Genomic DNA, 19,256 nt, shown 5'->3' with positions numbered 1-19,256 from the left:
GGTGACTACCTGTATGAGTCTAGTATAGCAGAAATATAAGGTAATAATACTACATTTTGCCAATGTGTAATAAGGGCTACAACAATAGTAGTCACCATAAAAAGCCAGTATATAAGATAAAAGACATTACAAATGAAGACAGCTCAATCGCCAAGGGGACAAATATGTCCCTGTGCAATTCATTGGCTCAGCTGAGTATTGAACAGATGGATCTGTCTATGGACACCCATGTGTGTCGCCAAATTGGTAACCAATTCACAGATGATTTCCAGAATTCTGCATACATGCTTTCTAATAAGCATGTAGATGACAACATTAAATATTTTGGCAAAATGTTGCATTAGCATTGATTGTGTGTCTTAATTACCTCCTCCACATGATGCTGAGCAAGGAAAAAAATCTGTTTCTCTCCAGCGATGTATTATAGGCTGGTAGAAAATAAACTGCACCACACTATCAGCAGCACCAGTGTAATGGATCTAAAAAATAAACCAAATGCAAATTTAATGACGATTCATTTAGAACATAAAATTTCTGTGGCCCCATTCACGATCCAATATGCGTTAGCTGTTTGTGTGCTCCACATGAACTTAGCAATTCAAATAGAAAGGGAAAAAGAGGGCATCGCTGGTCGGTGTACAAATATTAAAATATACCTTTAATTTTATATAGTTAAAATTGATAAGGACAAATCAGTGAAATATTACAATAAAGAAGTAGTGAAAGCCATAACAGAATGTGATTATTAAAATGTTGAAACAACAAAAAATGTGTGTCCCCTTATTGGTTTTGCTTATAATCTTGATAGGCCGTACCAATAGTAAAGTATGTTTATTAGTAAGTATGTTCACAATCTGCACTATAAATAATTCTTGCTGGTAAATATGTGACGTTGCTAGCATATGTAAATGTAGAACCAAAATACTCGCAGAATTTTATGAAGATATGTATCTTCCACTTAGTGGTATGATCTTCCACAATATTAGATATTAATAGTAGTATACCAGGCAATTTCAGAAGACAAAAAATTGGTTAATATTCTCCCGGTACACTGAACTAACAAGTTAAATATTGTATGGGTGATGAGATAATTACACCCAATTATCTTCAGAATCCCTGTGTAATTAGCAGGCATGGAGTATTATAAGGGTGATTAGATAATTACAACCACATCATCATTAATATCCTCTATACAGGGTCATATATTATTGTAATAAGTCCTGGGTAGTCTGAGAAACTCCACTATTGAACTATTGTTATTTCTTTTACTTCTTAACTTTATTTCAATATTTTCTACATGTTACAATTTTAACCCATGTGAAAGAAAAGGTATATTTTAATATTTGTGCACCAACCAGCAATACCCTCTTTTTTCCTTTTTATTTGAATTACTAAGTTCTAAGGTATCCATGGAATCATTCCCTTCAGAGTTTTATACATTGTGTATTATTTAGAATTATAGGGGTTGATCTATATAAATTCAGGATTGTATTAACTGTATACACAGTATTTATTACTACACCAGTGTGATAGAATCCCTCTCTTTTTTTCTTGGTACGCCACATAAACTTCACTATTTATTTGTACTTCTTGTAAATAAATAAACAACATAATCCACCATGCATAAACTATTCTTATAAATAGCACCAGGAAAATAACTTTGAAACCTTATTATATATTCATGTCAATTTTGGAGCCGTATAGTCATATGCAGCAGCCAGCAATTTACTTTAGTGCTGAGGTAAAGGTTTACCCAATGAGGTTCATAGAAATTAACTTGAAAAGTCAGGTGCAGTCAGGAGTTGAAACATTTGCCTAACAGTTTTGGCCATTTGATCATGTTAAATAGTTATAATATATACAAGTGAAAACAGAACGGTAGATAATTTTAAGTTGAATTCAAGTTGAAGATAGAATATAATTGAAAATCTTTGTTAAACGAACGGATCGGTTCTAGTTTGGTCTTTCCCGCCAGGTTTGGATTCAATCACGTGACTGGGCATCATCTTTCTGGGCCAAAACATCATCACTGCAGAGTTGGGGTCCCGTAATGATGACAATTTGGCCCCGGAAGATGATGCTCGGCCACGTGATTGAATCCGAACTAAGAGGGAAAAACCGAAATGGAACCAAACTGCTCATCTCTAGTTAAGTGTCAGAAGGACTCCCTGAAATAGTGGTGATCTCTCTGACTCCCAGAAGAGTCTAGCAATGTCTCTGAGGCTGTGCTGCATATGTGCAACACAGCCTTAACATCAGCCGACTGTGGAGGAAAGATTGGGTGAAGAAGAAGAAGAAGAATGTGAGCTAGGAATTGACCATCAATGGCTCTGCTATTGATGGTTAAAGGTTTTTCACCATCGATGAGAAACCATTTATGGTTAAGCCAACAATGATTTGTCTATGCGCATGTGCAGACGGCGCATGCACATAGCGGGTCCAGCACTCACCTATAACATCAGACCATCAATGATGAACCCTAAATGGCCACCATTCTCCAGCACACTAATGGCTACATGAGTGGCTGTGTGCCAAAGGATGTGTGATGAATTATAAGTGATTTGTACCAAAGAAAGTGTGCTGATACTTTACAAGTGTCGAATTATGTAACTGCTTTGGGGCTCATTTGCAGTTGGACGTAATTCAATTTTGATGTGCCTTTCAGATGCAGCAGCATACATCCACATAAGCACTGCTAACATGGGTGTTGTTTTCCCAATATCCCTGAAATGTTTCAAACACTGGTAACAAAATAAATGTCTTATTTGCTATAGTGCTTTAAATACTTAATATATACATAATTTATACTGTCTGGTCAATGTATGCTCTTCTTATCTATCAGAAAAAGTGTCTCCATGTTATTATATTTATCAATAAAAAGTTGTTTTTTGATGATTTCAGTTGGAAATGTACAAACGAACTAAGAAGCCAAATGACATCTGCCTCTCCCTTCCATTCCAAAACCACTTTCACACTATTTTTTCAACTCCTAGATAGTGTTGAGTAAGAATCTCTTCATTCCTGGGTCATGTAAAAAAATATTTTTTTCTGTTATTTTTGTGAAGCTCAGTACTTGTACGTATTCAAGATTGACATCTACAAAACCTCTGAGAAAACAAATAAAGTTGAGCCAAGATCATTTTCCACTTTGCATGTGCTGCATATATTGGGGCTATGGCCAGCACAGCATTCACGTTCTGGATCTAATGGACCAAACATTTATGAGATACGATCCCGAGAGGTTGAAGCTGGTTTGTAAATGATTGGCAGCCTCTCGAAAAAGCAGGGGCAAGCACACATTATATCCTTAAATTCACAAGCATCTGAGGAATGTGTATGAATAACATCTGGTAAATGTAATGCTGACCTCTTATTACATAAAAAAAAACTCCAGAGAAAAGCAGCAGTACCTTAATGTGAAACTAGGCTTACACAATTACCATATCTTATCATTTATTCATTAGGTGCCCATTTGTCACACTCATTATAAACTAGTAAGGCATGTAACCAGTATGCTTTAGGCTAATGTAGGATTTGCTTCTCACTTTCACAGTGATAGAGCAGTTGTAGTAAGTGGGGGCCTGTGAATAAAATAATTCTAGAGTGAAAGGAAACAAGATAAATACATTAAGTCCATCAAATTCAACAGTTCTCTTGCCGCTAATCCCTGTTCTGTTTACTATCAATCCAAGTGGTAAAAATCCTTCGTATATGCTTTTTTACAGCCACCCAATGTGTTACTGGTATGGTGGCAATGGGCAGGCTGGCAGCTACATCAGGTGTCACATACAGCTCTCCTGACCAGTCTAATTTCCTCTCTATGTTTCTCTTACTAGTGATTCAGATGTTGCAGTACTCACACAGTCTGTGTATAATCCTAAACCATGGATGGATGGTGGCGTCTTTTCAGAAGCTTCACTTGCCAGCCCATAGCTTAACCTACAGTTTGGGTTGGTTGAACATATAATTCGGGTGCTATGATCACATAAAGGGGCTGATTCAATTAAGAGTGATGTCCTTGATTGTGCACTTATGGTAGCCCCTAATTTGTACATTTTAATATTCACCCCTATAAGGCTACTAAAATGCACAATTTAGGGGCGAAGAAAGGTGCCGTTGCCAGTGCTCCAACAGCACAATGTGGGCAACTGCCATAATTCGCCTCTAAATGAACTGACCCCCAAGTGCTTAGATAACACTGGGGAACAAAAAAATATATTTTTTTTCTTGCCAAGGATTTAAGATCGGTTTGAGAGTACTCGCAGGTCCTATTTTCGCATTAGATCTTCACTATAGCTGAATTGGCTCCAGTTTTCAAATTAATGAAAAATTATAAAATTCAATTATTTTCTCCATATGAAGTACCTTACTAGTCTAGGCTGCTTTACTTAACAGAATTGGCTTACTGTACTTTTGCTTTTTTAACAACTACCCTCTTTCAACAATAACAAGAATTTGTTTTATTTGTGATAATATAGCTGGTAGTCACATTTGAGACACATAACACATTCATATCTCCTCACTAACGCTGGGAGGAGGCGTGGCAGTGCACTGCTGAGCCTGCTGGGACATCCTCAGACCACAGCCACGCCTCCTCCCAGCATACAGAGAGGAGCAACGAATAGGACCGAGTGACGCATTTAGCACACCTCCTGTTCCTTTGTTTGGCCCTCTCTCTGTCCCACCACCGTTTGGGCTTGTATTGTTCAGTGCTAACTCCCAACAAAAGCCGAGGACATACTGAATGTGTGCAACAAAATGTTTTTGCCGTAAAAATGAGTTCTTCTCGGAGATGGTGTACTAACAACCCTGATGTTTTTTGTTATATTTGTGGCAAATATAGTGTTGCAAAAGAAAGAAAAAAATATAACTGTATTCATAAAACAAGCGTATCAGGCTTATTTTGGATGTCACATAAGCCAGCAAGACAAGATTTGGGTTCCTCACAAAGTTTGTAAAATCTGTGTGGAATCACTCCGCAATTGGACTAAAGGTGATCGAAAAAGGACTTAATTTCGGCATAGCTATGATGTGGTGTGAGCCAAAAGATCATTTGAGTGACTGCTATTTTTGTGCTGTAAATGTGAAGGGTATGAATAGATTTAAGAAAGGCAAATGGGAATACCCAAGTATGAATTCTGCAAAACAACAGATACCACATAGCGAATATTTACCTGTACCGTCGTTCAGTTCTTTGTGCGAAGTTGAATGTGATGATGTGGAAATGTTAATTTCATCCAGTGCAAGTGACAACACAGATAAAAGTGAGTTTTAAGAAAGTTCCTCTACTCCAAACAAATTTTCTCAAAAGGAACTAAGTGATTTAATTCGGGACTTGAATTTATCGAAAAAAAGGAGCTGAGCTTTTAGCATCCAGACTTCAAGAAAAGCACTGTCTTGAGCCGGATGTTACTATAACATCGTATCGAAGTAGAGAGCAAGCCATACTGCCGTTCTTTAGCCAAGATAACAATCTTGTGTATTGCAACAATATTCCGGAACTTCTCCAGATGATGGTCTTACCAGAATATCGAGCAGAAGGCTGGCAGCTCTTTTTGGATAGTTCTAAAAAGAACGTAAAATGCGTATGCGTATTACTGCACAATGGGAATACATTTGCGTCGATTCCTATTGGTCATTCAATAAAACTTAAAGAACAGTATGAAAATATCAAGTTAGTCTTAGAAAAAATTGCTTATTCTCAGCATCAGTGGTCTGTTTGTGTTGATTTAAAAATGGCAAACTTTCTTCTTGGGCAGCAAAGTGGATATACTAAGTATCCTTGTCACATATGCTTATGGGATAGTCGTGCAAAACAAAAGCACTGGCAGCAAACCGTATGGCCTCCAAAAGAAGTTATAACTGTAGGAGAAGCCAACATCATTCATGAGCCCTTAATTGACAGGAAAAAAGTCATACTACCGCCTCTCCATATCAAACTGGGTTTAATGAAACAATTTGTAAAAGCATTGGACAAGTTAGGCGATTGTTTCACGTATATTTCCATCTCTTAGTATTGAAAATTTAAAGGCAGGAATTTTTGAACGGTTCCACCAGGATATTCAGGTAATGGAAGAAAGATATCAAGGAAGGTGGGATAGTCACACGATGGCCGATGACTGTTGGAGTCTGCAGAGGGACTGCCCGCAACAAGAATAGAAAAGAAAATCCTACAAAAAAACGGTTCTCATAGCTTCCTAACACTTATGTATGTAATTATCCTCTGTCTTTTTATAACATTTTACGAATCAAATTTAATCAGAACAAATAAAATATCTTTCTAACCAATTTTAACATTAAAAAAAAAATAAAATTAAACAAAGACATGCATATCTAAAAAACTAGAGCCAATTGAAAAATAAGCATGGCATATTCATGATCAGGAGCACAAAATTAATCGAAATCGACTCTTAAATTCCTGGCAACAGATTGACTGTTCCCCAGTGTAATAATTTGCTCTGGAAATGTACAGCCCATTTGTGGGATCAAACTACTCAAAAATATTGTGTAGGGTTAATGGAAATGGGCTCTGAAACTGCAGCTTTGACCCTTTTCCAACTAATCCAAAGCTAAGCTAATAAAATGTTACCGCCATCACGAAGAGACATTTGTCAGGTCCGACGTTCCCAACTGACACACATTTTCATCAGTAACAATGGTGATAACTTTTTCTGTAGTGAACTAAAACAGTCAAATGAAGTTCCCAGATCTTAAAGAAACATCAGTTGACTGTTGAAGTATAAGAGCGTTAAGGGGCAGCAAACCAAACCACCAAAGTCACTACAGCTAACATCACTACAGATAACATTGTACCTAGGTAGAGAATTTAAATATTCTCTCTGGTGTCCGAGTCCTGTAGTGGTTCTGTTATAGTGCCATACTTCAGAGCCAATGCATCAGGTATCTCAAAACTGATTCCTTATTGTTTGCTCTGTGAGTATAACGTTTTGTCCTGTTTTAGCAAACACCATAGACACAACTTTTTTAAAAAGTTGAAAATTTACTAAAAAACATTTTTCTGCAGTGAGATCAAGTTCAAGTACTTGTACCTCATATTTATGTTATTTGATGTTGGGTAATGCAATCCTTTAAGGAGTATCATTACTTAATAAACACAAGATGGACTACATTCTTTGAGTTTTTTTCTGCAAATCGCAAATACTTTAAAATTCAGGTAGCTGTCTTGGCAACATAGAGGACAGAATACATAACAAAATTATTGCAATACCAAAGTATGTGAGAATGTGATGACAGACATTATGCAACATCTAAATATCATAATTTCAATACCCTTGCAATTTCTTATATCCTTGATATTGTCAATAATCTTCATTCATCTCTGTACTTGTATGTGTTCTCTCCCACAATGCCAAAGGCTCTAAAAACAGCTCTCAGATTCCACTGACTGTTTTATATTCATCACTATTCCAGACTCTACAGAAACCAGTCAAGCTTCATTTACTGCTGTATTTCAATCTGCAACGACTGCAGTTTTCTTTTTTAGGGGCAAATTTAACCAGATGCCAGGTGTGCCAATTCCACGTGGGTTACATGGGTAAAAAAAACCTTGCTTGTTTTTGTCCATGTCCCTTAGAGGTGTGAGCAAAAAACAAGCAAGGTTTTCCTTTCGAATGAACCCAGTATGTGTGCAGTCGCTGTGTCACACATCCTGTGAGGTTGTGCACTAAATGAATCAAAAAGAGAAACATTTTTGTGGCAATCACAATATATGCACAAACAAATGTAAGACATTAGCAGAAACATTCAGTTACTGGGGTAACTTGCTATGTTGGGATTTTCACTTAAATGACGCTAAGCAGCAGACCTTTTGGATGGACATTACCAAATAGATAATCAGTAGTGTTGTGACTGGTTATTCTATCCAGTTTTCAAATCCTAATTTCCAGTGACAATCCCAGGTTTTACAGATTTGCCCCTGGAAATATCCAGTATGTTTCATTCCAGGCCAACTGCATACTAAAATTAATCTCTTTGCCTTTTTTGCAATTCCTATTGTAAATGATAAAGGTATTAGAAGGGATACTGGTCGATTGGTTGATAATAAACAGGTTGACATTCAGAAGGTAGACACATTCTGAATCTTGACAGTAAAAATGTCAACATGGTCATTAGGTCAACCATCATTCTGTAGACATGTATTTAGGGCGTCAGGGTTAACCTTTTGACTGTGTCGACCATTTAACCTCATTGACCTAAATACATTTCTACAGAATGATGGTCGACCCAATGACCATGTCGACCTGGTCACTGTCGACATTCAGATCAATTGACACTCTTTTGTTGACCTTCTGAATGTCAAACTTTATACTGTCAACTTCATACACCCATTAGAAGTCACTGATGATTTCTGTGACTGTATAAAAGCACAAGGCTGGAGGATGAGTGCTTATATAAAATTAGGGGATCTGATGCGTACCATGAGGTGGCAGTCATGGTGAGGACAGATGGGGCTCTTCAGGGCTGGAATATGGGGGGGGAGAAAGTAATCATGAAGACACAGTTTATACATAGTTTAAACCTATATTAGACCTATCTAATAACATTATTGACTTTTTAATGCAGAGTATTTAAAATGCAAAACCATGATTAGTACAGCCCACAAAATTTCTGCCTCGATTTGATAGCAGACATGTTTACTTTGATGATGTATAATTATATTATTTAATTTACTCTAGATTTTTACATTCAATTGGTTGCAGATGCCAGAACTACATACATTATCAGTCTTGTCTTTTTCTAAAAATAACACTACAGTGAACCAATATTTGTAAAATCAGTTTCTACTGGCCACAGGAAGTGTGATCAACTACATTGTAGCACCTTTGTCTGGACTCACCGACCTATGAAATGCTGCCTTCTACCTAAAGCAAAAGAGATGTTTTTTTTTCAAAATCATGTTAATGAGGCAGCAGCTGCGTGGAGCGTTAGCGGCTCACACACTATTCTGAGTGATAGCGGTGTTTGGCACTTTGTCAAAAATGCTTTACAAAGAATAATTTTAGGGTGGCCAAAAAACGACTAGTAGCAGTCTCTGGAAAATGATTTGTAACAATCAACTCGTAAAGTTTTTTGTGCTATTTTGCTCGAAGAATGTTACAATAAGTATCTTTTTCTATATAACTGTAAATAGGACAGCAAAGTTAACAAATAATACTCATACTAAGGGGCCACATATTACATTAAAGTCAATGCTAATTGGTTTAGCATGATTATGAATTAGAAATAAAATAAACATTTACTACGTGACAAATAATAAACATAGCCACTGATAACGCACCATGTGGTTGTGGATCCCATGACACCAAAGAAAAATCTTGGACTCCATACAACACTTACAGTTATATGGCTGAAGGCTTCACAAGGTCTTTATGACCTCCTTAAAAAGCTTTCATTTTATTGTGATTCCCAAATGCTGCATTTTTTTCTTGCGGTTCCAACAGAATGTATATATTTCTTCCAGCAATATGTTTTAGATTACCTTAAACAATCCAAATAACATTTTTAATGGGAAACAACTTCGTTGCATCTGCCAGCACTGTACAAAGTCAAACCACTGTACACTGCAACTAGTGATCCCAAGAAAGCAAGATGAATTGTGCTACATCACCTATTTGTTCTTCTTTATCACACAAGGTATTTTGTTGGTAACTACTAAGATTTGTTGGTTGAACATCAAGTGCCTTGAGATCATAGCGGGGGGGGGAGGGGAAATAATGGTCTACATAATCCCCAGCATGGACTGCTTTCTATCCGTCAACATCTTCAAAAACCCTTCATCGGATTAGTTTTGTTGAAATATGACAATGGTTATTCAGGCTCTAACATAAAAATGACCAGCCTAGCTAATCTGTATTCCTCACATAGGGCCACATTATAGAAGCATATGGCCTCACTCCTAAGGGGCATGACCACATACATCAAATGTGTGAGGTTCTGGTTTTGTTGTGGACCCGGGGTGGTAATAGGAGCAGACACTGAAGCAGATTTAAAAGTAAATGTGGAGTTTTTAATAAGTGGCTTAACAGACATGAATGTGGCAAAACAGAAAGTCCGGGTATAGCACTAAAGTGCACTTGGGAGCTGTTATGAGGCAAAAAGGAAAAAGTCCAGTTAGTGACAGGCAATGGAAATGTCCAGGTAGTGACTGGATAGAGGGAGCATGTGACAAACCAGGATTGGGCGAGCAAATCACATGGCCGGAGGCAAGATGGCGGCGCCCATGCAAAACGGAACGGAAGCACTGCCAGGCCTCACCAGCCCAACATAACAACATGCCCGAGCAGAACCACGCACAGCCACTGCCCCTTGCCACACACCAGAACCCCACTGCCAGACGCCCCCCCACACAGTGACCTCACAGGTAATACCCGTCGACCACCATGCCGAGAAACCCTGGTCGTGACAAAATGTATATATAAAAATAAATCAATAAAAATGAGGCATTGTTTTTAACTTAATACTATAAACTGGGAGTACACAAAACACTTCATATATCGGGATTGCTTTACAAATCTGGTGTCAGTGTGGTGGCACCACTTTCTACACACAGTGATGTTGACATGGAAGAAAATATTATTTCTCATCATAAAATGGGTACAGCTAGCAGATTAAAAAATATGTACATTTGGGAAGAAATCTCATATACAAGATTGCTGACATAGCTCAGCATAATAATTCTATCAACAAAGGTGTAACATTTAGGAGCAGATGGATGAAAACAGCTTCTACCTTTCATTTTATACAATGTACATATTTGATACATGCTAGCTAGAAGATAATTGGTTGCTATAGGCAAATTTCCATTCTTTAAGAGCTTTGATACATTCCCTCCATAAGATTAGTGAAGTTAAGTTACAGTATAGAATAAACACCATTACATATAATTTTTACATAAGTGACAAACATCAGACAAGTTTCCATCTTGGGTTCTGACTTCCAAACCAGGAGGAAAACTAAATAATCTACATTCCGCTATATAGAAGCAATGCTCTTAATTATACAAATCTGGGATGTGCCAAGAAGACTATACAGGGCTGGATTAGAGTGATAGATACTGACTGAGCCTCTCTTACCTTTACAGAAAAGTCTGCAGAAAGAGGACCAGCCATCCTGAGGATTTCTTTATCAGGAAATCTCTGAAAGTCAACAGTAGTGTTGTCCACAAGAAAGGAACCAGTGTTGCTGAGACTGTTCTCCCCTTTTAAACCTTGTAAAGTTTTAGTTTCCAGGTCTGAAATGGTAAACGTTTTATAGGGTGAACATGCTCTCTGAAAATAGCTCTGAAATGTATGTATTGATATTTAGGTAATACAGCATGATGCTGGAAATACACACAATAAATGCAAAAATGAACATGTGAAAAGAGACACGGGAAAAGATGGAAGGTTTAATTAAGGTCACACTCTCTATTATACCAATTCTCGATCCACTACCAGCTCTGAAATAATGTCATCATTTTGTAGATATTTGGGAGGAAGGCCAAAGTTATTTGTTACAATGCAGAAATGGAAGTATGTTTTTTTATATATACTGTACAACACATGCATTTATATGACTGTATTATGGTTCATTTGTTAATGCTCCTTTGTAGCGGTTATTGGTGATAGTGTGATGTAATTCTGACATTTAGTTGATTATTATTACTTTAATTTGACATATGATACTACGGTAAGTGCTGAATTGTCAAGCTACCAACCTTTCTCAACAATACAGTGCTTCCCAGTTCTCTTTATGGTTGTGAATATACTTAAAACATGTAAAAACAGTATATGTAAAAAATTTAAATAACCCTCAGGATTAGAATTTGCCTTCACAATGTGCTAACCTTAGAGGACAACATGCGGCGTTGTGCTTAGTCCTACCCGCATTATCGGCAAATTCATTCCATAGAATAAAATATTAAATCGGAAAAATGGGGGAAGATGCATCAAACCTTGGAAAGATATAAAGTGGAGAGAGATAAAGTATCAACCAATCAGCTCCTAACTATCACTTTACAGGCTGTGTTTGAAAAATGACAGGAGCTGATTGGTTGATACTTTCTCTCTCTCTCCAAGCTTTGATCCGTTTTCCCCTGTTTGTTTGGCTCTCTATATATTATGGATACAAAAAATACTACATATTTTGTAGTCCTGGTGATGGACTGTACTGACAATAACTATTTGTCACAAAACAGAGATTTAGTCATATTTACCCTGTCCGGCTGTGCTTAATCAAGGTGGGTCACTTCCGTCCCGCAGCACTGTCACTGTGCTCATATGACCGCCTCATCCTATCCCCTTCAATAGCGCCCTATTTAAGACTGCACCTGACACTAGCACACTGTCGGAACAATGTGGTTCATTACCTCTCTGCGTTCTCACTCACCATTGTGTATGTGTTACCTCTGATCCATTGCCTGAACCTGTGCTGATGAATACTGGATTCCTGCAACCTGCAGCTGCTTCATCTACTCTGCAGTTTTGTGCTGTGACCAGACTCCCGTCTGCACCTTACCAGCCTATGTTCAGGCTGCTGCTATCACTGGTCCAAGCCCGGTTCCCTTCAGTTATTGCAATCACCGGTTCTAGCCTGGTTCAATTCTTCCGGCCCCATTTTGGTCCTGGTACTGCTATAACCTGTCTCAGTCTGGTTCAAGCCACCGGTTCCACTCTATCTAAATTGCTGTTACCACCCAACCAAGTCTAATTCAAGCCTCCGGTTCCACTCTGGCTCCATTGCTGTTGCCTCCGGTACCAGTCCAGTTCAAGCCTCTGGTTCCAGTCTGGCTTTATTGCTATTATCTCCAGTTCCAGTCTGGTTAAAGCCTCTGGTTCCATTCCGGTCCTACTACTGTAACCTCCAGTTCCAATCCAGTTCCAGTTCGGCCCAAGCCCGTGTGTTACCTTTTGGTTCCAGCCTGCACAGTAGTCTGAAGTCTCCTGGGTGTACCATAGACTTTTTTAGTTTTTCTGGGGCTGATTCTGAGGTGGGAGTGAAGCAGAAAAGAGCAAGAAATTGCACCTGGGCAAAACCATGGTGCACTTCCGGTGGGGAGCCGATTTTCAATTTGCAGAGAAATTTAGATTTGAAAGGGGTGTGTCCAAACTCATATTGATATTGCAGTGTAAAAATAAAACTGGCCAGCATTTGTAGGCTACAGTACATGCAAAAGTAGTCAGTATTTACCCCGCATGCAAAAAAAATGCATTTGCCCCCTTAGAGTGTGATATGGTTTATCCAGGTGCAGTTACTTGCTATTTTTTACTTTACTCCCAACTCAGAATCAGGCCTTTATTGCCAAGTCTTCAATTTACAGTCATCATAACTTCAAGCAAATCCTCAAAGTACAACTCTCCTGATTATTGCGGGTTCAATTGGACTTACCTACACTGCAGTTCAGATTACTTTGCTGCTATGCAAATGTATTGCCTATTCTCAGCAATGCAGCTCCTGACCTAGCTTTGGGAATCTCGATTCACCAAACCATCGGAACCCTTATTGATGGTGGTTGTTTCCCTGAGGGTCCTCTCCTTGAGTGTTAGGGCTCGTGATGCGTCTCTGCTTCAGTGTTCACTCCGGTTGCTGGTAACTGGGTACTGTATCTAGGTTCCTCTATGAGGGTGTAGGGTCCAGTCACCCTGCTCTGTTAATCTGTTTGCAACATCTGCTAGCAAATTTCAGACGGCTACTGATTACCTGTAATTATCGCTGCTCTGTCCCCTGAGTTCTCAACACTGGTTCCGGACCCTTATCCTTATATTCAGTGTAAGGGGTTGAGTTCCACTCAACTCATTCCAGGTGTGAACTGGGAGCCTTCCAGGTGTCAATGACGTCACCAGGCATTTACCACATGGGTCTCACCCATGAGTAGACCCCTGATTCAACCACCACAAATACACTACAACTTGTCAGCCCAGTCCAAGGGTCCTGACTTGGATCTGAAAACCCTAAACGTGACACTATTCACAGCTTATGAAACAACAAGTTTGTCAAAGTGCTAGAGACAAGCTAGAGCTAAGATTGTTACAATTCAACATAAAATAGCTGTTTTAGTTATATTCAGAGATAATAACCCCAGGTCCTGTACAGTATTCAAGTACAGGTTGAGTCTCCCATATCCAAATATTCAGAAATACGGGATATTCCGAAATACAGAATATATTTAGCATGACTGAGATAGTGACACCTTTGCATTTTGATGATTTAATGTACACAAACTTTATTTAAGGCACAAATTTATTAAAAATATTGTATAAAATTACCTTCAGGCTTTGTATATAAGGTGTATATGAAACATAAGTGAATTTCATATGTGTACAGAAATTGTGTTTGAGCCACAAAATTATTGAAAATATTGTATAAAATGACCTGCAGGCTGTGTGTATAAGGTGTATATAATACATAAATGCATTCTGTGTTTAGATTTGGGTCCTATTCCCAAGATATTTCATTATGGTATGCAAATATTCCAAAATACGGAATATTCCGATATCCAAAATACCCCTGGTCCCAAGCATGTATTTAATTAAATTAATTAGCTGCTGCATCTATTATTGTTAAATCTGTTGATTCCATTATTGTCAAATTGTTACTTTTTGCTGAAATTGTCAAACAAATGACATTTCAGCAACTATTAGTAAGAACAGAAGTACTTTGTGGGCACTTGAGCCATTGTTCTAAGGTTTGCTACATCTACACAGTTGTCAGAGGAAGTGCAGAGTGTACAATGCACACATTTGTTTTTTAAAGAAAAAAAAAAGATGCAGCACAGTCATGCTAAGCCAACCCTTTAGAGATATAGTGCAAGGATGACCTCCGCATTTGTATCTTGAAGTTTTATTTTATCCCAAACCTAGAATAGTCTAATAGACAAAAAAAGGGAGCAAAAATAAATTTAGGTTATCTTTTATTTGCCAGCACTCCTCATTCCTAGGTGGGAGAGAAATATATATGTTTGTTAATATTCTGTCATATTAATAAAATATATTTTTCTCACCCACCTAGGAATATGAGTGCCTCCAAATAAAAGATAACTTTTTGCAATATTTATTTTTGCCACCTTTTTTATTTTTTTTTACCCTTGCCGACCCACCAAATTTGGGCAGAGTCACTTTGATCCCGGAAAAGTTGGCAACTCTCCTGCAAAAGCCTTCCACCACCACTTCTTAGGTGAAGATGGCGAAGCAAGTAACACAATGACGCAATACACGGTGGCCTGCTCCCATCTCACCCACCTATAATCCCTATAGACAGGCCTCCCAAAGAGGGACTTGCTGAAGTTGGCATGTATGAGTACAGTAATGATGAGAGGGACACATCCTTTAAAATCTCAGTTTGGTTAATAATTGTATCATAATAAATAACAAAAACATTTTAATTACGTTATTTCTCATTAATTTAAAACAATTAACATGAAAGCATTTGTCAGTGAAGGAAACGTGTGTGTTGCAACCAATAATATGTCCTGTTTGTTGATGTTTTCACATTATACATTTTTTTGATTCACTACTTTTGGATTATACATCAATTTCAGTACATGATTCAATTTGTGACAATTAGTAACTAAGAAATAACATTTAGGATACTGTATGCACTAAGAATTAAGCAGTGCATATTTATACCGCATTACTGTTATATCAGTCTTTATAGAGTAAACTGAGATGATTATAATCACACTGTCAATTTTGGCATGCCCCATTATCACATTGCTTTTAGCATCCTGTCAATGTATACGTCTAATTTATACATTTTACACAACACAAATACCACAAGGCACATTGTAATGCTATTTAACTGTATAGAATTACATTTTGCAAAGTAGACTGTGCGTACTGCTCCCTTCCCAACACCGAAGGTTTAGTTTAGCTACGTAGTACATGCTATTTATTATATGCAGTCTGAAGGAGCACTGAGCATTTCCTTACAGCTATCTGACTGAACCAAGTGATTACAAGGTGCTAATCCCTCAGAATGGACTATTTCAGAATACCAAATGTGAATGAATGCATAAATCTAACAGCTGCCATTAACAGATATACTATACTTAAGTTCCATGCAGTGCCAGAAAATAAATTCACCATCTACTTCATGTTATTAGTATGACTGCATTCTAAGAGCAGGGCAGGTCTGCCTATTGCAGCAACTACTTAACATGGATTTCTTTTTTTCTTTTAGATAATTGTGCAAACAAAAGTAAACACAGAACAATTTTCAGAAAAACTGTTGTCACCTACCAGCACTCTAATGATGTGCTGAGCAGGACTAACGTTCACATGGAATACAACCCTGAAGGCATCGAGTTACCTGTTTCCACAAGTCATTTCCTTCCTACATGAAATTTGGCAGAAAAGGTAACACTTGCACCAATTGTTTTCAGAACGTTTTTAGCTCTACTGTTCCAGGTTTGGTCCGTCTGGCTGATTTTCTCCTGTGTAGTTCACAGTTTGTCTTCTAACAAATATATACTTTGAGAGTCAATGGCAGCGTGTCTCCGCAATTATAACTGGCCTTTACAAATAGTTCCCAAGCTACATGCTTCTAGAAGTTCCAATATGAGTAAGATTATCCAGTGATTTGTTAATGCTGTACTGAGTATTAAGTGTTTGCATTCCCACCTACCATGGGCCAGATGCAGATATGGAAGTATATCTGACATGCTTTGCTTAAAAAACAAAAAGAGCATGTACAGAATTTTTTTTTAATTAAATATTATTGTACTGTAGGTAAAGAAGGCACACCTGAAAAAAGGGGCACATCAAGTGAGGAGGGGGCCCATAAGCAGCCTCCATCTGGGCCCCCTCCTTTCTAGCTGGCAGCACGTGAGTACTCTGGCACCATGGCAGAATCTACCATGCGTGCGCAAGTCTTAATGAGAATGGCAGTGATTTTTCTAGTGTGCATGCCTAGATCTCCTAGATATGACGCGGTGGGCATTTTCCTAGAGATTTTTCTACTGTAAATAACATCGCAAGACTACCAGGGCCATAGCTAGGGTAGTGCGGCTGGTGCCATCGCACAGGGCACCACAGGTCAGGGGCCGCTGTTTGGGCCTGTCAAATTTCTGTTTATTATCATTCTTGCTTGTAGCTTCCTCTTATTTCATTCCCAGCATCTCCTGGCCTCTCCTATCTCTACAGAGGGGTTGGGGTATCGTCTGAATAGCCGCCAGTTCATATCCCGACGCCGGAAGCCCGAACAATGAAGATGCCGACAGAGGCGGTAAGTAGCCTAACCCTACCCCTCGGTGGTGCCCGGGGGTGCCTAACCCTAACCCCCATCTCCGCAGCCTAACCCTAACCCTCCCCACGGATGAGAAACCATAATCTCCACCTGGAGTCCCTAAAACTACCCCCCCTCCCCGCAGAAGACAGGATTTTGGCGTTGGGATTTTGACGTCAGGATGAGCTACATCCCCTACAGAGATTTATGTATTAAAGAAAATGCATGCAGGATGTGTACATCGCACACCTTGTACCCATTATATATACGCCACTTTTTAACTCCCCATCAGCCCGATATGAGCATAACTGACATTTTCTAGCAGAGACAGGCGACATGGTTACAAAATAAGCCAAAGCGTTGTCGGTAGAACAAAAAGGTCATCTGTAAAAACATGGCATGTTACTTACACTGCTAATACTACACATTACACGCACTACACCTTGCAGTTTCATATTACAGGTATTGTAAATACCTTTCACATTTCTGAAATCTTTTCTCTTCTAGATTTCTGATGTTAGATTTAGGCCTATGTGAAGGTAAAAATATCCATTATATTAAAATTGGGGCTTGTAAGAATATTTTCTGAAAAATCCCATTAAAATTATTCTCTATCATTGGTAACCCTGGTCAGTGGGCTTTATCACTATTTAAAAGAACATTTTGTCTGTAGACGAGACAACCACCGTTTCATCCATCATATTATGAAAAATAATAAACACTTGAAATATTTATTGCATATTTTTAGGTTTTCAATGATAATACTTACACAGGTGATCAGGACCTTTAAGCACCAGCCGAATATGTCTGCTTCCATATGGTATTACAACCACGGTTTCATCCACTAGAAACACAAACAAAATTTAAGCAGAATATTAGGCACTTTTCTAGAATGAGTTATTCTTTAACAAGTGTAATGGCTTTTATACATAACCGTGCAGTGCAGTATATAAATATTTTAAAAGAAATAGAAGAAAGATTGTATTGACTTTATCAGGAAAAATAATCTGCACATAGCAGAGTACATGTATGCAAAGTAATTATGGGAATTATATGGACATTGCACATCATCATTACTCTGGATTCTTTAAGATTTCTAATTTTACCAGCATTCAATTAGTCCTCAGCAAATTGTATTGAACTGTAGCCAGAAACCCAGAGAGGAGATACAGGTGGCTGGTGATGGAGGTGGGGCTGGACTATTAGGATCATAGTCCCCTTACGGCAAAATGCTGCGAATTGTGCTTATATGAAAAGGGGGCAGGTCCAAAATTATTCAATTAGCATAGAATTGCATCACTAGGCTCTCTTTCCCTTCTTCACGGACAACGAATTCATGTATTAATCTCCCCATCCTGGGGAAGTGGGCGGGATATGGGAAGTGTACCCACTCTTCCGGGAGCCCTGGGAACTACCCGAAAACTCGAGATTCTCCCACAGGTTCTGAGAGAGTAGGTAAGTATGCTACTCTATTAAAAGGTTGGTTACCTGGTAGAGCAGGAAGATGGATGAAACTACTTGATTCGCCCTACTGCAAATCAAAATAAGCCATTGGGTGAACAGAAGTAATGTTTTCTTGTGTGAAAAGAACCTTTTAAAATAAATCATATGGCAAACAAAGAAAGTCATTGTAAAATAAAAAAACAACAACACTGCACACTATGATGGAGGGGGAAATTGCACACTATACTGTTGGAGAGGTGAGAAGGCACATTACATATTATACTGATGGAGGGGAGGGGGCACATTACACATTATACTGATGGAGGGGAGGGGGCACATTACACATTATACTGATGGAGGGGAGGGGGCACATTACACATTATACTGATGGAGGGGAGGGGGCACATTACACATTATACTGATGGAGGGGAGGGGGCACATTACACATTATACCGATGGATGGGAGGGGGCACATTACACATTATACCGATGGAGGGGAGGGGGCACATTACACATTATACCGATGGAGGGGAGGGGGCACATTACACATTATACCGATGGAGGGGAGGGGGCACATTACACATTATACCGAT

General features: G+C 38.5%; 1 protein-coding gene across 2 annotated transcripts in view; it reads right to left on the bottom strand.

Moving 5' to 3' along the window:
* The window catches only part of LOC148477034 (ADAMTS-like protein 1), a 372,270-nt gene that overhangs the window by 161,279 nt on the left and 191,735 nt on the right, over nucleotides 1-19,256 (bottom strand). For both annotated transcript variants that reach the window (XM_088457315.1, XM_088457316.1), the window contains exons 6-8: nucleotides 17,990-18,064; nucleotides 11,094-11,251; nucleotides 368-479 (exon numbers count right to left, since the gene is read on the bottom strand). In XM_088457315.1, the coding sequence (XP_088313441.1) occupies nucleotides 368-479; nucleotides 11,094-11,251; nucleotides 17,990-18,064 (345 nt within the window). The remainder of the gene's footprint in view (nucleotides 1-367; nucleotides 480-11,093; nucleotides 11,252-17,989; nucleotides 18,065-19,256) is intronic.

This window comes from Taudactylus pleione, unplaced genomic scaffold, assembly GCF_031769625.1.
Source record: "Taudactylus pleione unplaced genomic scaffold, aTauple2 ptg000757l, whole genome shotgun sequence".
NCBI classification, from domain to species: domain Eukaryota; kingdom Metazoa; phylum Chordata; class Amphibia; order Anura; family Myobatrachidae; genus Taudactylus; species Taudactylus pleione.
This window is presented reverse-complemented; position numbering and strand designations above follow the sequence as displayed.